This window comes from Gorilla gorilla, chromosome 10 (genome assembly GCF_029281585.2).
Source record: "Gorilla gorilla gorilla isolate KB3781 chromosome 10, NHGRI_mGorGor1-v2.1_pri, whole genome shotgun sequence".
In the NCBI taxonomy this organism is placed as follows: domain Eukaryota; kingdom Metazoa; phylum Chordata; class Mammalia; order Primates; family Hominidae; genus Gorilla; species Gorilla gorilla.
Window position 1 is genome coordinate 116,529,743 of NC_073234.2, and position 21,612 is coordinate 116,551,354.

Genomic DNA, 21,612 nt, shown 5'->3' on the forward strand with positions numbered 1-21,612 from the left:
TCCTTTAAGAAAACTGACTTTATATTCACAGGAAACCCTTCGTCTGTTACTTTTTTCTTGGTACTTCTCAATTCTCCCTGATCATCAGTGTAGCCTCATCTCCCTCTGTCTCATTGAGAGCTGGTGGTGGGTCACAGTGAGGGTATATAGCATTCCTGCCGGTAAACCCAGTGATAGACATGGGCTCTCTACTACCTGTGACCTTCCTGCTATAACAATGGGTCAGTGAGTTGACACTTGCATGCCACTAGCTGAATTTTATACAGCAAAATGTGATAAATCTCACTTGCCTGAATTGATGACAACTTCCACTATTTGATATTGACAATAGCTAACAGTCTACAAAAGGTGAAAGGAAGTAGTGAAACGTCTAGCCGTCCGTCCATCTTTTCCCCCATTATGGAAATGATATGGAAGGAAGATGTACACAGCTGATAACTGTGTGTTCCTGTACTAGGTACACATTTAATGCTTTGCACTCAGGAGTAACCACCCTGTAAAGACACATTTTCAACTTGGATTTATGACTGTCATTACATGCATTAGGTCCGTGAAACAGGTGTTTTATTTAAATTTAAATTTTCTTAATGGAGTTTTTGAGCAGAACAACCAATGGACAGTAGCGTTAGTCTTGATAAAGCCTCGGGGCTGGTCTGTGAGATAAGAGTGCAGGAGGGGTTATGAATATTCCATTTCAGTGCTGGGCCTTTTTTTTTCACCAGTTCCCAGAACACCTTTCCCTTCCCACAGCTCAGATCTCTAGAAAGACTCTGCTAAAACTTACTCCCTCTCTGTGACAGCTAATCATCCTCAAGGCACTAATTTATTTTCATGTCCAGGTCTAGACAGTTCCTAGGTAAGGGAGACATCATTCCAAATTACCCTTTCAGTAGGGGAGTCCTGCTGCCAGTTGGATTAAGGCATGTTACACACTCCCTGACCATTTGTTTTCACCCACGAGTGACTTGACAGATGGGTCCTTCAGCTTGGTTCATTTTTTTTAAGGCCATGATAATTTTTAAGGCCATGATAAAGCCAGTGATTTGTCTTGAGCACGATAACACGCAGAACCCATGTGTTCTCAGAACTGTGTTCATGTCATCATTTTGGTTTAGTGTTCAGCAGCTTGGAATAATCATGCCAGACTTGTTAATGAAGAGAATCTGAAGATCATGATTTATTCATTCAATCAGTAATTACTTATTGACCCCCTGCTAGATGCAAGAAATAAATAAAATGAATAATCACCACTCATGTTTATCTTACTTATAGGCTAAGATCTTATCACATGCTATACATTCATTGTTTAATATAATCCCCTCAAGGACCCTATGAGGTGGGAACTTCTGTCACTTTAAGAAGTTACGTAAATCGGGTGTGGTGACACATGCCTGTAGTCCCAGCTATTCAGGAGTCTGAGGTGGAAGGATCGTTTGAGCCTGGGAGGTCAAAGCTGCAGTGAGCCATGATCACACCACTGCACTCCAGCAATGAGCAACAGAGGAAGGCCCTGTCTCAGAAAAAAAAAAAAAAAAAAAGAAGAAGTAAGAAGTTATGTAACGTGCCAATATTACATGACTAGAAACCAGCAGAACTAAGATTTGACCCCAAAACCCAAGCTTTTGTATGTAAAACACTATTTAAAGAAAAATGTATACAGGATGTATCTAAGTGCTAATTTCACCCAAAGTTCCAAACATTGTTATTTCAGTAAGTGCATGTGTTCACCACAATGTTCAATATGTAAAACTGTTTAGAGACTTGGAGAAAAGATGTTTCTAAGAGTGCTACTTGCTATGATACTTTTAAAATGGGCTTTTTCTTGAATGGAATTATTGACAGAATGATTAAATCTTGATTTTATCTACCCATTCAATCTAGAATGATCAATAGAATCTCATACTTTAGTTTCCTCCAATCAGATCGATTCAGTATTTATGGGATTCCTACACTGCACAAGATTGTCCTAAGTCATAGGATACACAAATACCTAAGATACCTGCTCTGCTCCCAAAAAATTGCAGTCCAAAGGAGAGGGCATACATATATGCTGCCAACTCTAGTACAAGCTATCTGGTAATGGTGAACTAAGTAAGTAAGTATGGTGGCACTACAGAGAGAGGGAAAGGAGTGAGATGTCGTGACTGGAGTGATTAGGTTGTCTTCCTAGTAGGAGTGGTGTTTCAGTTGGCCGCTGAAGGATAAATACTATTTCCACTTGTAAAGGAAGAGGTAGGGAATTCTAACAGAAAAGATAACAGGCAGAGGCATGAAAACATCAGAAGCTTTCAGGGAATATAGTCTAACAGGACTGTAGCATGGGATATGAGTTGGGGGGATCATATGCACACCAATCATATTTGGAACATTTTGAGAATATCTATAAATATATATGAAACCATTAATGAGGAACTGTGTTTATGTGTATCATCAACAAAAGAAGCTGTGGCTTACATACAATTTATGCCCATCATGTAATGCTGCTTTTTACCTATTTCACCGAAACATTAATTGGGGTAGAGCTGTTCTATATGATGATTCTGCAGAAAAAGGATGAGAACCAAAACAAGCAACTTGTTCCTGATTCAACATGCCCAGGGCTTTCCAGCGTATCCCAACCTGAGTCCTGGTTGACAAGGAAGGGCCAGTTAAAGGCATTTACAATTGCAGGGATGTCTGGGAAGCAGGGTCTTCAGGGAACTGGATACAGAGAAGGTGATGAGTGTTCTAATGGTAGAATGTGCCTCCTCTTATAGGTGCATGGTTGGCTATGTGAATGCCAGCTTGTCTGTATTTCAAATTTCTGACTTTGAGAACCGATCTGAGCCTGAATCTGATGGCAGTGAGTTCTCGGGGACTCCTCTTAAGTACTGCAGGTGAGTGTGGCACCCAGCGTGGCTCTGCCTGAGCTGGGCTGGCTCCACCGTGGGGAGGTTTTACTCCGAAGGCCCCTTCTGGCTGAGTGTGTTTAAAGCAGTGACTGTCAATCTCAACAATGCATTAAAAGCACATGAAGAATTTTCAAGCCTTCTCTTGCCCGGGATACAACCCAAACCAATTAAAACAGAATGTCAGGGGGTGGAACTCAGAAACCAGGTGCAGTCAGAATTGAGAACTGCTGGCTTAAAGGGAAAAACTAAAAATATAGTAGTGAAGGTTATACCCCTGCTCCAGGGACTCAGGGACAGACAATCCCCAGGCAGGTTGAGTGACAGCTGTTGAGGGCACTTGTCTTTGTTCTGCTTCTCTCTCTTGCCCAGAGTATATCACATCACATTTCTAAATGTTGAACAACTCAGAAGCCTGTGGAAAGAGGCCCAGTTCATTTCAGGTTCCACCACAGTAGCCTCTGCAACATGTGCTCATTCTCTCTTTCTTTCTCTCCCTCTAAAAGGAAATTAATTAAACTGTGCCTCTTGATGTGTATCTGTACAAACATACATGAAGGAGAATTTGTTGAGCACCTACTCTGTGCCAGAAACTGTTACTCCATTTAATCGTCACATCAGCCTTCTAAGTTAGGCAATATTATCTCATCTGACAAATGATAAAACCATTCACTAAAAGCTCAATGAGATTACTTGTGCACAGTTCTTGAAGAGTCCAGATGGCACCTTTTTCTCTTAATACTTTGACGTTATAAGAATTTTGTGGGCTCACACCTGTAATCCCAGCACTTGAGGAGGCCAAGGTGGGAGGATCACTTAAGTCCAGGCAGTCAAGGCTGCAGTGAGCTATGATAGCACCACTGTATTCAACTATGGAGCAAGACCTTGTCTCAAAAACAAAACAAAGAATTTTGGAGATTCCCCATCATGACATTCTATGTTCTCCCTGTAATCAAAGCCACAAGGAAGAACAGCCATGGAGTCCTAGATGCTTTGACATAGGGACTTTTGTAATGATCCACTTCAGTCCCTCATCTTACAGAAGGTGAAGGTGAGAGAAGCCAGGGGCTCCCCATTTCTGTGCAGTGACAGCATACCCTCCACCCCTTTAAACACTCATGCCAAGTTCCCAGGTCTCATTGGCTGTCACATCTCATCAGATGGCTTATTTCCTTTCCCACATGGAGTAACAAGTAAGATGGGAAGAAAGACTGGCTGGAATATAATCTAGTGTCGCTCTCTGTTGGGGTCTGGTGGAGAAGCAAGCAATTAAGCAACAATTGATACTTTCTTCAGTAGATTTTCCACTTGCTTGTCCAGACCATTTCGTACATGAAATTATTTAGCAAGCATTGTTAGACATATACAGGATCCTAAGTATGAAATGCTTCAAAGTAAAATGCCAACTATTATTTGCAGTTAAAAACTTTGTAATCATTTGAAAATAAGATAAAAATACAGAGTCTTTCTCCTCTTCTGCTTCCTGGCTCGTAATTCTTCCTGCCTGTCTCACATAGTAACATAAAAGTATATTCCAGAAATTATTAATGTGAATGGAGGTATTAATGCTGGCACCATTAAGTTAAATTATGATTGTTTTGTTTAGCATTTTTCTTAAAAGTCCCCCAAAGAAAACATTTTTAAATTTCTAATTAAAATCATGTAAAATAATATTTTCAGGTTTGTTTTCAGTCATATAGTAGGTGAGGCACCCAGATCAGCTTGCGGGCTGAAAATATCTAAACTTGTAGAGAAAAATTTAAAAACACCTTCTCAAATACATTAATCACCTGGGAAGAATATTTGGTATTCTAAGGCAGAAAGAAGTGGTACACAGAGCATTGCAGCCAACTTTTACCCAAAGGGAATTTGCTGAAGTGAGTGGACTGGAGCTTTCTTTTTATTTATTTATCTTTTTATACTTTAAGTTCTAGAGTACATGTGCACAGCATGCAGGTTTGTTACATATGTATACATGTGCCATGTTGGTGTGTTGCACCCATTAACTCATCATTTACATTAGGTATATCTCCTAATGCTATCCCTCCCCCCTCCCCCCACCCCACGACAGGCCCCGGTGTGTGATGTTCCCCTTCCTGTGTCCAAGTGTTCTCATTGTTCAGTTCCCACCTATGAATGAGAACATGCGGTGTTTGGTTTTTTGTCCTTGAGATAGTTTGCTGAGAATGATGGTTTCCAGCTTCATCCATGTCCCTACAAAGGACATGAACTCATCCTTTTTTATGGCTGCATAGTATTCCATGGTGTATCTGTGCCACATTTTCTTAATCCGGTCTATCATTGATGGAGCTTTCTTTTTCAAAGCTTTCCATGGTTAGGGAAAGTGAAAGAAAATATAGAGGCCAGGTGCAGTGGCTCACCCTGTAATCCCAGCACTTTGGGAGGCTGAGGTGAGTAGATAGCTTAAGGTCAAGAGTTTGAGACCAGCCTGGGCAACATGGTAAAACCCTGTCTCTACCAAAAATACAAAAAAATTAGCCAGGCATTTTTGTGCACACCTGTAGTCCCAGCTACTTGGGAGGTAGGAGTATCACTTGAGTCTGGGAGGCAGAGATTGCAGTGAGCCAAGATCGCACCACTGCACTCCAGCCTGGGTGACAGAGCGAGATTCTGTCTCAACATAAAAGAAAAGAAAATATAGGAATGACCAGCCTGTAAGTGTATACTTATATACTATATAAAACAACCATAATATAGTCACACTAGAGTCTATTATACAGCAATAAAAATAAACCACATGCAATAATGTGAATGAATCTTAGTGACATAATAGTAAAAAAAGCAAGCCCCAGCAAACTACATATAGTATAGTACCCTTTCTATAAAGTTCAAAAACAAACTAAATAATACAATATTCAGACAAATGCATATACATATAAGTTAAAAATAAAAATGAAATTCAGGGTAAGGGAAGCAATTGATGTAAGTTCCTGGTAATGTTTTAGTTCTTGGGCTTCATAGTGGATTTATGAGAGCTTGTTGTATTATTAAAGTATTACTTTAATGGAGTCACATGGATTAAAGTTCTCTGAATAGTGCCTGGCCCCCAACAGGTATTCGGCAAACATTTGTGGAATTTTATGCCGACTCAAAAGTGATAGCTGGAGGATACATTAGGAAGGACTCTTCTAGTGGCAAGTGGCAGAAATCCAGGGTAAACTGACTTAAACAACAAAAAAATGTTCAGTTAACTGGGAGAGTCAAGGGGTGATATGAGCTTCAGTAATGGCCGGATCCCAGGCCTCAAGCAGTGTCAGCAGGATGCTGCCTCTCTGCTGTCTCTGCTTTGCTTTCTTGACTTCCTTCTCAAGCAGGCTCTCTCTCTCCATACAAGGCCACCAGGAGTCCCAGGCTTTTGCCTTCTGTGGACTTAGTGATCATTCACTAAGTGATAGTTCTGGCAGACATCTTGATGATGTCACTGATCAGGTCTGGCTCATCTTTTGAGCTGAGATCAGGCAGGTGGAGGGGGATGTCCTAGTCAACCCACACAGATGATTCCCCAGAGAAGAGATATTATTTTATCAGAAGAAAAATCCTGGACAAGCAAAACAACAGATATCTAGTATAGAGAAACTGTTCAAACTTCCCTCCTATTGAATGAGGACTATATAATGAGAATGGAAGAGATTTGAGAATCAGAAAAATCATAGTTTGAATGCAACATTTTTCTGTGTCTTTATAGATACCGGGACTACCGTGACCCGCCTCATTCACTGGTGCCCTATGGCTACACACTGCAGTTTTGGCATGTCCTAGCTGCTCGATTAGCTTTTATCATTGTCTTTGAGGTAAGTTTCCTCAGCCAAATTCTTTATTTCCTTTGATATAATGAAGTCAGTAGGAGTAATGAATAAAAATAAGTGATGGGGATTTTGAATGTGATTATCTATACTTCCAGAAGTAGTAGTGTCATATTATGTAACCTCTTTTTGATCTTTTTTCTTAATTGAAGTATTTGATTTTTCCAAGACATATTTGAAAGTCCGTAGTTGGTTTTTAATGGACAAATCTGAACTCGTTGCTCCTAAATGTAATTTTCTGGGGCCATAGTTCTTAAACTTTAGCAAAAATGCAGTTTTTCCATCCTCACTCCCAGATATTCTGACATACCATGTCTGTGGCTTGTTTTTCATGAGCTCGCTGTAATGATTCTGACTATAGGCATTCTGGGACCATAATTTGGAAACATTTGGAAAACATCAGCCCAGTAAGATTCATTCTTTTTTTCTTTTTCTTTTTCAACTTTTATTTTAGATACAGTGGGTACATGTGCAAGTTTGTTACAAAGTTACATTGCATGATGTTGAGGTTTGGGGTGCGACTGAACCCACCACCCAGGTAGCGAGCATAGTATTCAATAGGTAGTTATTCAGCCCTTGTCCCCTCCCCCTCTCCCCTCTCTAGTAGTCCCCAGTGTCTGTTGTTCTCATCTTTATGTCCATGTGTACCCAGTGTTTAGCTTCCACTCTAAGTACGTACAATAAGAACGTGCAGTGTTTAGTTTTCAGTTTCTACATTATTTCACTTAAGATAATGGCCTCCAGCTACATCCATGTTGCTGCAAAGGACATGATTTCATTCTTTTTTATGGCCACATAGTATTCCATGGTGTATACATACCACATTTTCTCTATCTGGTCCACCATTGATGGGCACCCAGGTTGATTCCATGTCTTTGCTATTGTGAATAGTCCTGTGATTAACACATTAGTACATGTGTCTTTTTGGTAGAATGCTTTATTTTCTTTTGAGTATATACCCAGAAATGGGATTGCTGGGTTGAATGGTAGTTAAGCCCTTTGTTCTTTGAGAAATCTCCAGACTACACAGTAGTTGGACTAATTTACATTTCCACCAACAGTGTGCAGGTGTCCCCTTTTCTCTGCAGCCTCGCCAGCATCTGTTAATTTGTTTACTTTTTTTTCTTTTTTTTTTTTTTTTTTAAGACTGATTCTCACTCTGTCGCCCAGGCTGGAGTGCAGTGGCACAATCTCAGCTCACTGCAACCTCTGCCTCCCGGGTTCAAGTAATTCTCTGCCTCAGCCTCCTGAGTAGGTGGGATTACAGGCACCCGCTACCACACCTGGCTAATTTTTGTATTTTTAGTAGAGACGGAGTTTCACTGTCTTGGCCAGGCTGGTCTTAACCTGACCTCATGATCCATCCGCCTTGGCCTCCCAAAGTGCTGGGATTACAGGCGTCAGCCACTGCACTTGGCCTGACTTTCTAATAAGAGCCGTACTGACTGGTGTGAGATGGTGTCTCATTGTGGTTTTGATTTGCATTTCTCTAATCTCCTTAGAGATTCTGAGCATTTTTTCATATTATTGTTGTCTGCTTCTGTATCTTCTTTTGAGAAGTATCTGTTTGTGTCCTTTGACCACTTTTTAATGGGGTTGTTTTTTACATGTTGATTTGTTTAAGTTCCTTACAGATTCTGGGTATTAGACCTTTATTGGATGCATAGTTTGCAAATATTTTCTCCCATTCTGTACGGTGTCTGTTTACTTCTTTGACAGTTTCCCTTGCTGTGCAGAAGCTCTTTAATTAGATTTGACTTAGCAATTTTTGTTTTTGTTGCAATTGCTTTTCAGGACTTCACCATAAATTCTTTGCCCAGGCCAGTATTGAGAAGGGTATTTCCTAGGTTTTCTTCTAGCATTTTTATAGTTGAGGTCTTACATTTAAGTCTTTAATTCATCTTGAGTTAAATTGTGTTTATGATGATAGGTAGAAGTCCAGTTTCATTCTTCTGCATATGGATAGCCAGTTATCTCAGCACCATTTATTGAACAAGGAATCCTTCCCCCATTGCTTGTTTTTGTCAAGTTGGAGATTCACTCTTTCTAAATGTCTCCAATTATTGCCATCATTACCACACATATTGAAATATACTGATTCATATAGTTAATTTATGATTTTCAAATAGTTATCAGGATTTCCCAACATGATCATAAGCATTTTCCAATGGGACTGGGTATTACAAGTGGTACTTCTGGTTGTGTATCATCACAGAATTATTTATATTCAAGCATCCAAGTAAGTATTTATTAGCTAAGACTCAAAATGGAATTATAAAGTAAAATCTGTGTAGCAATTATCTATATTATATGTCAATAAAAATATATTATCTATTTTCTTTCAGGGTTTAAGAAAATTGCTGTAAAAATAGTTTGCATTTCTATGACTCTAGTCATAAATGGAAATTTCATCTCTTGTCACATATATTAAAGCCAGATTAATAAAAGCCAAGGTTGCCTCTCGGCTTGGATCTAAAGTTTCCTAGACCTCTTCAAGACTATTCTATCACTGCTTTTTCCTTCAGTCCAGGGAACCAAAAGAAGAAAATATTAAGCTGCTCTTCCCTGGAAATTATCTTACCAATGGCATACTCTCTCTTTAAAGAAGATATTTTTAACCCATCACTGTCTTAAAATTTTTCAGACAAAACTTCTTGTTGTTTGTTTGGGGTTTTTTTTATTTTAAGTTCCAGGGTACATGTGCAGGACATACAGGTTTGTTACATAGGTAAACGTGTGCCACAGTCATCTGCTGCACAGATCAACCCGTCACCCAGGTATTAAGCTCAGCATCCCTTAGCTATTCTTTCTGATGCTCTCCCTTCCCCCACCCCCACCCCCAACAGGCCCCTTTGTGTGTTGTTTTCCCACCACGAGTCCATGTGTTCTCATCATTCAGCTCCCACTTATAAGTGAGAACATGTGGTATTTGGTTTTCTGTTCCTTTGTTAGTTTGCTGAGGATAACAGCTTCCAGTTCTGTCCATGTCCCTGCAAAGGACATTATCTCATCCCTTTTTATGGTTGCATAGTATTTCGTGGTGTATATGTACCACATTTTTTTATCCAGCCTATCATTGATGGGCATTTGGGTTGATTCTATGCCTTTGCTATTGTGAATAGTGCTGCAATGAACATATGCATGCATGTATGTTTATAATAGAATGATTTATATTCCTTTCTAATAAGAGCCATACTGACTGGTATGAGATAATATTTCATTGTGGTTTTGATTTGCATTTCTCTAATCTCCTTAGAGATTCTGAGCATCTTTTCATATTCTTGTTGGCTGCTTGTATATCTTCTTTTGAGAGGTATCTGTTTGTGTCCTTTGCCATACAAATTATAGAATTGCTGGGTAAAATGGTATTTCTGCTTGTAAATCACTGAGGAATTGCCACACTGTCTTCCACAATGGTTGAACTAATTTATACTCCCACCAACAGTGTAAAAGTGTTCCTTTTTCTCTGAAACCTGGCCAGCATCTGTTGTTTCTGGACTTTTAAATAATCAACATTCTGACTGGTGTAAGATGGTATCTCATTGTGATTTTTATTTGCAATTCTTTAATTATCAATAATGTTGAGCTTTTTTTCATATGTTTGTTGGCTGCATGAATGTCTTCTTTTGAAGAGTGTCTGTTTATGTCTTTTGCCCACTTTTTAATGGGGTTGCTTGGTATTTTCTTGTAGATGTGTTTAAGTTCCTTGTAGACTCTGGATATCAGACCTTTGTTAGATGGATAGATTACAAAAATGTTCTCCCATTCTATAGGTTACTGTTTGCTCTGATGATAGTTTTTTGGTGCTGTGCAGAAGTGCTTTCATTTAATTAGATCCCATTTGTCAATTTTTTTCTTTTGTTGCAATTGCTTTTGGTGTTTTCATCATGAAATTTTTGCCCATGCCTACATCCTGAATGGCATTGCCTAGATTTTCTTCTAGGATTTTTATAGTTTGGGGCTTTACATTTAAGTCTTTAATCCATCTTGAGTTAATTTTTATATAAGGTGTAAGGAAGGGGTTCAGTTTCGATTTTCTGCATATGGCTAGCCAGTTCTCCCAGAACCATTTATTAAGTAGGGAATCCTTTCCCCCACTGATTGCTTTGTTAGGTTTTTCAAAGATCAGATGGTTGTAGATGTGTGGTCTTATGTCTGAGATCTCTAATCTGTTCCATTGGTCTATGTGTCTGTTTTTGTACTAGTACCATGCTGTTTTGGTTACTGTAGCCTTTTAGTATAATTTGAAGTTGGGTAGTGTGATGCTTCCAGCTTTGTTCTTTTTGCTTAGTCTTGTCTTGGCTATTTGGACTCTTTTTTGGTTCCACATGAATTTTAGAAGAGTTTCTTCTAATTCTGTGAAGAGTGTCAATGGTAGTTTAATGGGAATAGCATTGAATCTATAAATTACTTTGGGCAGATGGCCATTTTCACAATATTGATTCTTTCTATCCATGAGCATGGAACATTTTTCCATCTGCTTGTGTCCTTTCTGATTTCCTTGAGCAGTGGTCTGTAGTTCTTGAAGAGGTCATTCACTTTTCTTGTTAGCTGTATTCCTAGGTATTTTGTTCTTTTGCAGCAGTTGTGAATGGGAGTTCATCCATGATTTGGCTCTCTGCTTGCCTGTTGTTAGTGGTTAGGAATACTAATGATTTTTGCACATTGATTTTGTATCCTGAGACTCTGCTGAAGTTGCTTATCAGCTTAAGAAGCTTTTGGGCCAAGATGATGGGATTTTCTAGATACAGGATCATGTCATCTGCAAAAAAAAAAGATAATTTGACTTCCTCTCTTCCTATTTGAATACCCTTTATTTATTTCTCTTGCCTGACTGCCTGGGCCAGAACTTCCAATACTGCGTTGAAAAGGAGTGGTAAGAGAGGGCATCCTTGTCTTGTGCCGGTTTTTAAGGGGAATGCTTATTGAGAGTTTTTAACATGAAGGGATGTTGGATTCTTATCAAAGACCTTTTCTCACATTGAAGGAGGAGCCAAGATGGCCGAATAGGAACAGCTCCGGTCTACAGCTCCCAGCGTGAGTGACGCAGAAGACGGGTGATTTCTGCATTTCCATCTGAGGTACCGGGTTCATCTCACTAGGGAGTGCCAGACAGTGGGCGCAGGCCAGTGGGTGCGCGCACCATGCACGAGCCGAAGCAGGGCGAGGCATTGCCTCACCTGGGAAGCGCAAGGGGTCAGGGAGTTCCCTTTCCGAGTCAAAGAAAGGGGTGATGGACGCACCTGGAAAATCGGGTCACTCCCACCTGAATATTGCGCTTTTCAGACCTGCTTAAAAAACGGCGCACCACGAGACTATATCCCACACCTGGCTCGGAGGGTCGTATGCCCACGGAATCTCGCTGATTGCTAGCACAGCAGTCTGAGATCAAACTGCAAGGCAGCAGCGAGGCTGGGGGAGGGGCGCCCGCCATTGCCCAGGCTTGCTTAGGTAAACAAAGCAGCCCAGAAGCTCGAACTGGGTGGAGCACACCACAGCTCAAGGAGGCCTGCCTGCCTCTGTAGGCTCCACCTCTGGGGGCAGGGCACAGACAAACAAAAAGACAGCAGTAACCTCTGCAGACTTGAATGTCCCTGTCTGACAGCTTTGAAGAGAGCAGTGGTTCTCCCAGCACGCAGCTGGAGATCTAAGAACCGGCAGACTGCCTCCTCAAGTGGGTCCCTGACCCCTGACCCCCGAGCAGCCTAACTGGGAGGCACCCCCCAGCAGGGGCACACTGACACCTCACACAGCAGGGTATTCCAACAGACCTGCAGCTGAGGGTCCTGTCTGTTAGAAGGAAAACTAACAAACAGAAAGGACATCCACACCAAAAACCCATCTGTACATCACCATCATCAAAGACCAAAAGTAGATAAAACAACAAAGATGGGGAAAAAACAGAACAGAAAAACTGGAAACTCTAAAACGCAGAGCGCCTCTCCTCCTCCAAAGGAACGCAGTTCCTCACCAGCAACAGAACAAAGCTGGATGGAGAATGACTTTGACGAGCTGAGAGAAGAAGGCTTCAGATGATCAAATTACTCTGAGCTACGGGAGGACATTCAAACCAAAGGCAAAGAAGTTGAAAACTTTGAAAAAAATTTAGAAGAATGTATAACTAGAATAACCAATACAGAGAAGTGCTTAAAGGAGCTGATGGAGCTGAAAACCAAGGCTCGAGAATTACGTGAAGAATGCAGAAGCCTCAGGAGCCGATGCGATCAACTGGAAGAAAGGGTATCAGCGATGGAAGATGAAATGAATGAAATGAAGCGAGAAGGGAAGTTTAGAGAAAAAAGAATAAAAAGAAATGAGCAAAGCCTCCAAGAAATATGGGACTATGTGAAAAGACCAAATCTACGTCTGATTGGTGTACCTGAAAGTGATGGGGAGAACGGAACCAAGTTGGAAAACACTCTGCAGGATATTATCCAGGAGAACTTCCCCAATCTAGCAAGGCTGGCCAACGTTCAGATTCAGGAAATACAGAGAATGCCACAAAGATACTCCTCGAGAAGAGCAACTCCGAGACACATAATTGTCAGATTCACCAAAGTTGAAATGAAGGAAAAAATGTTAAGGGCAGCCAGAGAGAAAGGTCGGGTTACCCTCAAAGGGAAGCCCATCAGACTAACAGCGGATCTCTCGGCAGAAACCCTACAAGCCAGAAGACAGTGGGGGCCAATATGCAACATTCTTAAAGAAAAGAATTTTCAACCCAGAATTTCATATCCAGCCAAACTAAGCTTCATAAGTGAAGGAGAAATAAAATACTTTACAGACAAGCAAATGCTGAGAGATTTTGTCACCACCAGGCCTGCCCTAAAAGAGCTCCTGAAGGAAGCACTAAACATGGAAAGGAACAACCGGTACCAGCCACTGCAAAATCATGCCAAAATGTAAAGACCATCGAGACTAGGAAGAAACTGCATCAACTAACGAGCAAAATCACCAGCTAACATCATAATGACAGGATCAAATTCACACATAACAATATTAACTTTAAATGTAAATGGACTAAATTCTCCAATTAAAAGACACAGACTGGCAAACTGGATAAAGAGTCAAGACCCATCAGTGTGCTGTATTCAGGAAACCCATCTCACGTGCAGAGACACACATAGGCTCAAAATAAAAGGATGGAGGAAGATCTACCAAGCAAATGGAAAACAAAAAAAGGCAGGGGTTGCAATCCTAGTCTCTGATAAAATAGACTTTAAACCAACAAAGATCAAAAGAGACAAAGAAGGCCATTACATAATGGTAAAGGGATCAATTCAACAAGAAGAGCTAACTATCCTAAATATATATGCACCCAATACAGGAGCACCCAGATTCATAAAGCAAGTCCTGAGTGACCTACAAAGAGACTTAGACTCCCACACATTAATAATGGGAGACTTTAACACCCCACTGTCAACATTAGACAGATCAATGAGACAGAAAGTCAACAAGGATACTCAGGAATTGAACTCAGCTCTGCACCAAATGGACCTAATAGACATCTACAGAACTCTCCACCCCAAATCAACAGAATATACATTTTTTTCAGCACCACACCACACCTATTCCAAAATTGACCACATAATTGGAAGTAAAGCTCTCCTCAGCAAATGTAAAACAACAGAAGTTATAACAAACTATCTCTCAGACCACAGTGCAATCAAACTAGAACTCAGGATTAAGAATCTCACTCAAAGCCGCTCAACTACATGGAAACTGAACAACCTGCTCCTGAATGACTACTGGGTACATAATGAAATGAAGGCAGAAATAAAGATGTTCTTTGAAACCAACGAGAACAAAGACACAACATACCAGAATCTCTGGGACGCATTCAAAGCAGTGTGTAGAGGGAAATTTATAGCACTAAATGCCCACAAGAGAAAGCAGGAAAGATCCAAAATTGACACCCTAACATCACAATTAAAAGAACTAGAAAAGCAAGAGCAAACACATTCAAAAGCTAGCAGAAGGCAAGAAATAACTAAAATCAGAGCAGAACTGAAGGAAATAGAGACACAAAAAACCCTTCAAAAAATCAATGAATCCAGGAGCTGGTTTTTTGAAAGGATCAACAAAATTGATAGACCGCTAGCAAGACTAATAAAGAAAAAAAGAGAGAAGAATCAAATAGACACAATAAAAAATGATAAAGGGGATATCACCACCAATCCCACAGAAATACAAACTACCATCAGAGAATACTACAAACACCTCTACGCAAATAAACTAGAAAATCTAGAAGAAATGGAGACATTCTTCAACACATACACTCTCCCAAGACTAAACCAGGAAGAAATTGAATCTCTGAATAGACCAATAACAGGAGCTGAAATTGTGGCAATAATCAATAGTTTACCAACCAAAAAGAGTCCAGGACCAGATGGATTCACAGCCGAATTCTACCAGAGGTACAAGGAGGAACTGGTACCATTCCTTCTGAAACTATTCCAATCAATAGAAAAAGAGGGAATCCTCCCTAACTCATTTTATGAGGCCAGCATCATTCTGATACCAAAGCCGGGCAGAGACACAACCAAAAAAGAGAATTTTAGACCAATATCCTTGATGAACATTGATGCAAAAATCCTCAATAAAATACTGGCAAACCGAATCCAGCAGCACATCAAAAAGCTTATCCACCATGATCAAGTGGGCTTCATCCCTGGGATGCAAGGCTGGTTCAATATACGCAAATCAATAAATGTAATCCAGCATATAAACAGAGCCAAAGACAAAAACCACATGATTATCTCAATAGATGCAGAAAAAGCCTTTGACAAAATTCAACAACCCTTCATGCTAAAAACTCTCAATAAATTAGGTATTGATGGGACGTACTTCAAAATAATAAGAGCTATCTATGACAAACCCACAGCCAATATCATACTGAATGGGCAAAAACTGGAAGCATTCCCTTTGAAAACTGGCACAAGACAGGGATGCCCTCTCTCACCACTCCTATTCAACATAGTGTTGGAAGTTCTGGCCAGGGCAATTGGGCAGGAGAAGGAAATAAAGGGTATTCAATTAGGAAAAGAGGAAGTCAAATTGTCCCTGTTTGCAGACGACATGATTGTATATCTAGAAAACCCCATGTCTCAGCCCAAAATCTCCTTAAGCTGATAAGCAACTTCAGCAAAGTCTCAGGATACAAAATCAATGTACAAAAATCACAAGCATTCTTATACACCAACAACAGACAAACAGAGAGCCAAATCATGAGTGAACTCCCATTCGCAATTGCTTCAAAGAGAATAAAATACCTAGGAATCCAACTTACAAGGGATGTGAAGGACCTCTTCAAGAAGAACTACAAAGCACTGCTCAAGGAAATAAAAGAGGATACAAACAAATGGAAGAAAATTCCATGCTCATGGGTAGGAAGAATCAATATCATGAAAATGGCCATACTGCCCAAGGTAATTTACAGATTCAATGCCATCCCCATCAAGCTACCAATATCTTTCTTCACAGAATTGGAAAAAACTACTTTAAAGTTCATATAGAACCAAAAAAGAGCCCGCATCACCAAGTCAATCCTAAGCCAAAAGAACGAAGCTGGAGGCATCACACTACCTGACTTCAAACTATACTACAAGGCTACAGTAACCAAAACAGCATGGTACTGGTACCAAAACAGAGATATAGATCAATGGAACAGAACAGAGCCCTCAGAAATAACGCCGCATACCTACAACTATCTGATCTTTGACAAACCTGAGAAAAACAAGCAATGGGGAAAGGATTCCCTATTTAATAAATGGTGCTGGGAAAACTGGCTAGCCATATGTAGAAAGCTGAAACTGGATCCCTTCCTTACACCTTATACAAAAATCAATTCAAGATGGATTAAAGACTTAAACGTTAGACCTAAAACCATAAAAACCCTAGAAGAAAACCTAGGCATTACCATTCAGGACATAGGCACAGGCAAGGACTTCATGTCCAAAACACCAAAAGCAATGGCAACAAAAGACAAAATTGACAAATGGGAGCTAATTAAACTAAAGAGCTTCTGCACAGCAAAAGAAACTACCATCAGAGTGAACAGGCAACCTACAAAATGGGAGAAAATTTTTGCAACCTACTCATCTGACAAAGGGCTAATATCCAGAATCTACAATGAACTCAAACAAATTTACAAGAAAAAAACAACCCCATCAAAAAGTGGGCAAAGGACATGAACAGACCCTTCTCAAAAGAAGACATTTATGCAGCCAAAAAACACATGAAAAAATGCTCATCATCACTAGCCATCAGAGAAATGCAAATCAAAACCACTATGAGATACCATCTCACACCAGTTAGAATGGCAATCATTAAAAAGTCAGGAAACAACAGGTGCTGGAGAGGATGTGGAGAAATAGGAACACTTTTACACTGTTGGTGGGACTGTAAACTAGTTCAACCATTGTGGAAGTCAGTGTGGCGATTCCTCAGGGATCTAGAACTGGAAATACCATTTGACCCAGCCATCCCATTACTGAGTATATACCCAAAGCACTATAAATCATGCTGCTATAAAGACACATGCACACGTATGTTTATTGCGGCATGATTCACAATAGCAAAGACTTGGAACCAACCCAAATGTCCAACAATGATAGACTGCATTAAGAAAATGTGGCACATATACACCATGGAATACTATGCAGCCATAAAAAATGATGAGTTCATGTCCTTTGTAGGGACACGGTTGAAATTGGAAATCATCATTCTCAGTAAACTATCGCAAGAACAAAAAACCAAACACCGCATATTCTCACTCATAGGTGGGAATTGAACAATGAGATCACATGGACACAGGAAGGGGAATATCACACTCTGGGGACTGTGGTGGGATGGGGGGAGGGGGGAGGGATAGCATTGGGAGATATACCTAATGCTAGATGACGAGTTAGTGGGTGCAGCGCACCAGCATGGCACATGTATACATATGTAACTAACCTGCACAATGTGCACATGTACCCTAAAACTTAAAGTATAATTAAAAAAAAAGAGAGAAAAAAAAAAGACCTTTTCTGCAGCTATTGAGATAATCATGTGGTTTTTGTCTTTAGTTCTGCTTATGTGATGAATTACTTATGCTTATGTGATGTTTACTGATTTGCATATGTTGAACCAACTTTTTATCCCAGGGATGAAGCCAACTTGATCATGGTAGATAAGCTTTTTGATGTGCTGCTGGATTTGGTTTGCCAGTATTGTATTGAGGCTTTTTGCATCAGTGTTCATCAGGGATATTGGCCTGAAGTTTTTTTGTTGTTGTTGTCTCTCTGCCAGGTTTTGGTATCAGGATGACACTGGCCTCATAAATGAGTTAAGTAGGAGTCCCTCCTTTTTAATTTTTTGGAATAGTTTCCATAGAAATGGTATCAGCTCTTCATTGTACCTCTGGTAGAATTCTGCTGTAAATCTGTCAGACAAAACTTTTTAAAAGGTTGCCTTAAGTTATTTGGCTTTTCAAATAGAATTTTCCATTTTCTTTTATTATTTTGTTATTAACTATTTGAAAATATGAGAACTATGCAGAAAAGCTTCTTAATTTTGTGCCATCCATGCATCACCAAATTTATCAAGTTTTAAATAAAATGAACAATACTTAGCAGTATCATTTGAACATGATTTAGTCTCTATTTAATATTTTAGAATTGTAATAGCCCTTAAATTGTCATCTAGTACTTTATTGGTCACCATTATATAGACGGGCGGAAGTGACAGTGATTCTAGAATTCCAGCTATTAGTATTTCAAGTAAAGAATTTGTGACTGTTTACCAAAAAGAAAAAAGCTTCTTCCTGAAATGATCATTTCCCTAGGCCCACTGATAATTCTTATAACCAAGATTTGTAAAGCACTTGACAGTCTACAAGGCATTTTTAAACATTTTCTCATAATTCTCACAATACTCACTTTATAGATGAGTGGAATGAGGCTCAGATAAATTAAATAATTCATCCTCGGGTAGACAGACAGCCCTTAAGCAGTGAAAGCTACCAGCTTCAACCTGGGTTTTCTGACTCCACAGAATACATTCTTCTGGCTCTCCTTTGAATTAATTATCTGACCATTCTTTTCCCACCTTCCTTCCAGACTCCTCTTTCTATTCCTTAGGTGGTGCCATCAGACCAGTTCAGGCCTCACCTGTCCTATCATCTTGCATTACACACGCCTCCCCTGGCCGCTTTCCACTCTCCACATATCCCAGAGGGTCCACATCCTTCTTCAGCCAACTCTCTAACCTCATTCAGGATGCACAGTAGACCTGACGCTGTTACATTCTCCTCTGTGTTTTTAGCACCTCGTGTTTTGTATAAAGCACCTCATTTCATATCTGATCCCAGACCTCCCAAAAGACCTAAGGGATCGAATGAGAAGAGAGAAGTACTTGATTCAGGAGATGATGTATGAAGCAGAACTGGAACGTCTCCAGAAGGAACGAAAGGAGAGGAAGAAGAATGGAAAAGCACACCACAACGAGTGGCCATGACCATGTAGGTGAGAGGTGTGCTCAGCGTCTGAGGCCAGTCCGAGGTTGAGTGGGTGCTTTAAACTCCCTGAAGCAAAGCTTACCATTGTTGCAGTAACAGGGATCAAAATAAACTCCTTAGAAGCTTCCCAATCCAAAAGAAGCTTGTTTTTTACTTTAATCGTTGCAAATTTTGCTTGATCTTCCCCTCCCACATACCTTCTGCAACACTTCTCTGCCTTCTTGCCAGACTCTGGCCTATCAGTCAAGGTCTTCATGAATTGGCCTAGGAGTTCCCTGAAACAAAGCGTCCTCTCTCTTTTCCTCCAGCCGGGCTGTTTTCTTTAATATCCCCAGGGAAACATGCCCCTTCTTTCTAGGTGGGTGGGAGGCAGACATTAGCAAAGAGAATTCTTCCTGAAAGCCTCAGCGGCCAGAGACCAAGGTGCAACAGGGCTGTCCTGGGCTGCAGGACCAGTAACTGATGAAGAATTTTTTCTGGCTCCACCACTACTGGCTGCTTTCTTCCCAAAAAGGCCATTTCTAATTTTTGCTTGAAAGCATAGTATCTGCCTGTCTGTTTCTATTTCCCCGATAGTTGGCAGGATGTGATGTTGCTTCAGACTGCCCTTCTGACTCAGTCTGTTCACCCATAAAGCAAGCATAAAAATGTTTATACCATCCCTGACTCCATTTGGGGTTACAAATTCTTTGAATGCCTTTGGTGCATGGTAAGTACAAACCATTGCACCTCATGTTTTAAAGCAATTGTGTATGCATAAGATCTTTATGCCTTCTTTTCTCTTTCCAGAAAATAGTCCCTTTCCAGGCCAAGGACCTGAATTCTGTTTACTTCTTCTGGCTGTGCAAAAGCACACTCAAGTGAATGACTAAAAATGCAACCGCAGTGCATGTTGCAGATACCGGCGGCCGCAGGAGGGTCAGCATCCAGTAGAGGACTGGCGTTGGAGTCACACTGCTGTGAAATCACGTTGCAGTCCAGCGCACAATTGCTATCTATCCATAGACCATTCTTGACCAAGCAAGCATGCACATTATGGGCAGTTACATTCTCAAGTTTTTAAAATCAAGGGGAACTTGTATACTGGGCCTGTTTTTCAGCCTGTTTGCTACCTTTTTTGCATTCTATCCCATGTGAATTTTACAGACACTGGGCTATAAAGGGTATTCAGACACATGGACACACATTCCTAGAATGTCATCATATGGTCCTAATTCCATGTCACCAACAACACAGACAAGACCCTGTTTACAACTTTTTCTTTCCTTTTTTTTTAATTTTAGACCTTTCTGAGAAGATTATTATATATGACATATCTATAGCTATGTGTATGGCCATAGATGTATTTCTGTGTGTACATATGTATAGTCACGTATTCCTGCATATGTACATACAAATACAGAGATATATAAAGTACATAGAAATTCCTTACTTGTAAATAGCCAAAAAGAACTGACATGAATGAATTTTCACATTTAAATAGTCATCAATATGAAGCCATGATTAATGCTTGTATAATGTGATGCAATAAAATTTAAAATAAATTTATGCACATGGAATATTTTCAGCTGGCTCTTCTGAAATTCTGTTGTATTTTTGTCTCATAGAATAAGAGAAATCACAGAATAAGTGGAATCTTTAATGTGAGGAGAATATCTGAGGGACTATGCAAGAAATCAGATGTTTATTGGATAAATGCATGCAAAAACAAACAATATAGCCAAATATCAGCGTATGTTTCTGATGAACTTTTTTCCCCAGTCTTGATGGTGGAATATTTAAATATAAGCCATAATGAATACGCCATAATTTGAGGATTTGATAATCTATCCAATTTTATAAGTCCTCATAAGACTAGAATATTAGAAATATCCTACTTCAACACTATAATCTTCATTAAAACCTCAGCTGTCTGCAATTAACAATTGCAAAAATATGGAACCAACATAAGTGCCCATCAACCAAGGAGTGGATAAAGAAAATGTAGTATATAGCCAGGCACGGTGGCTCACGCCTATAATCCCAGCACTTTGGGAGGCTGAGGCGGGTGGATCACGAAGTCAGGAGATCGAGACCATCCTGGCTAACACGGTGAAACCCTGTTTCTACTAAAAATACAAAAAAATTAGCTGGGTGTGGTGGTGGGCACCTGTAGTCCCAGCTACTAGGGAGGCTGAGTCAGGAGAATGGCATGAACCCAGGGGGTGGAGCTTGCAGTGAGCAGAGATCGCACCGCTGCACTCCAGCCTGGGCGACAGAGCGAGACTCTGTCTCAAAAAAAAAAAAAAAAAAGAAAAAGAAAATGTAGTATATATACCATGGAATACTACTTAGCCATAAACAGGAACAAAATAACGTCTTTTGCAGCAATTTGGTTGGAGCTGGAGGCCATTATTGTAAG

The 21,612-nt window shown here is 40.1% G+C and overlaps 1 protein-coding gene across 6 annotated transcripts in view; it reads left to right on the forward strand.

Moving 5' to 3' along the window:
- Positions 1-20,782, forward strand: part of ANO4 (anoctamin 4) — a 417,441-nt gene extending 396,659 nt beyond the window's left edge. For 4 of the 6 annotated variants that reach the window (XM_055358771.1, XM_055358775.1, XM_063694241.1 and 1 more), the window contains 4 exons: positions 2,757-2,876; positions 6,595-6,700; positions 19,019-19,214; positions 20,001-20,782. In XM_055358771.1, the coding sequence (XP_055214746.1) occupies positions 2,757-2,876; positions 6,595-6,700; positions 19,019-19,210 (418 nt within the window). In that variant the 3' untranslated portion in view covers positions 19,211-19,214; positions 20,001-20,782. Of the gene's footprint in view, positions 1-2,756; positions 2,877-6,594; positions 6,701-19,018; positions 19,219-20,000 lie in introns of all 6 variants that reach the window. The other 2 variants (XM_055358773.1, XM_055358774.1) reach the window with 1 other exon arrangement.
- The last annotated feature ends 830 nt before the right edge of the window (positions 20,783-21,612 follow it).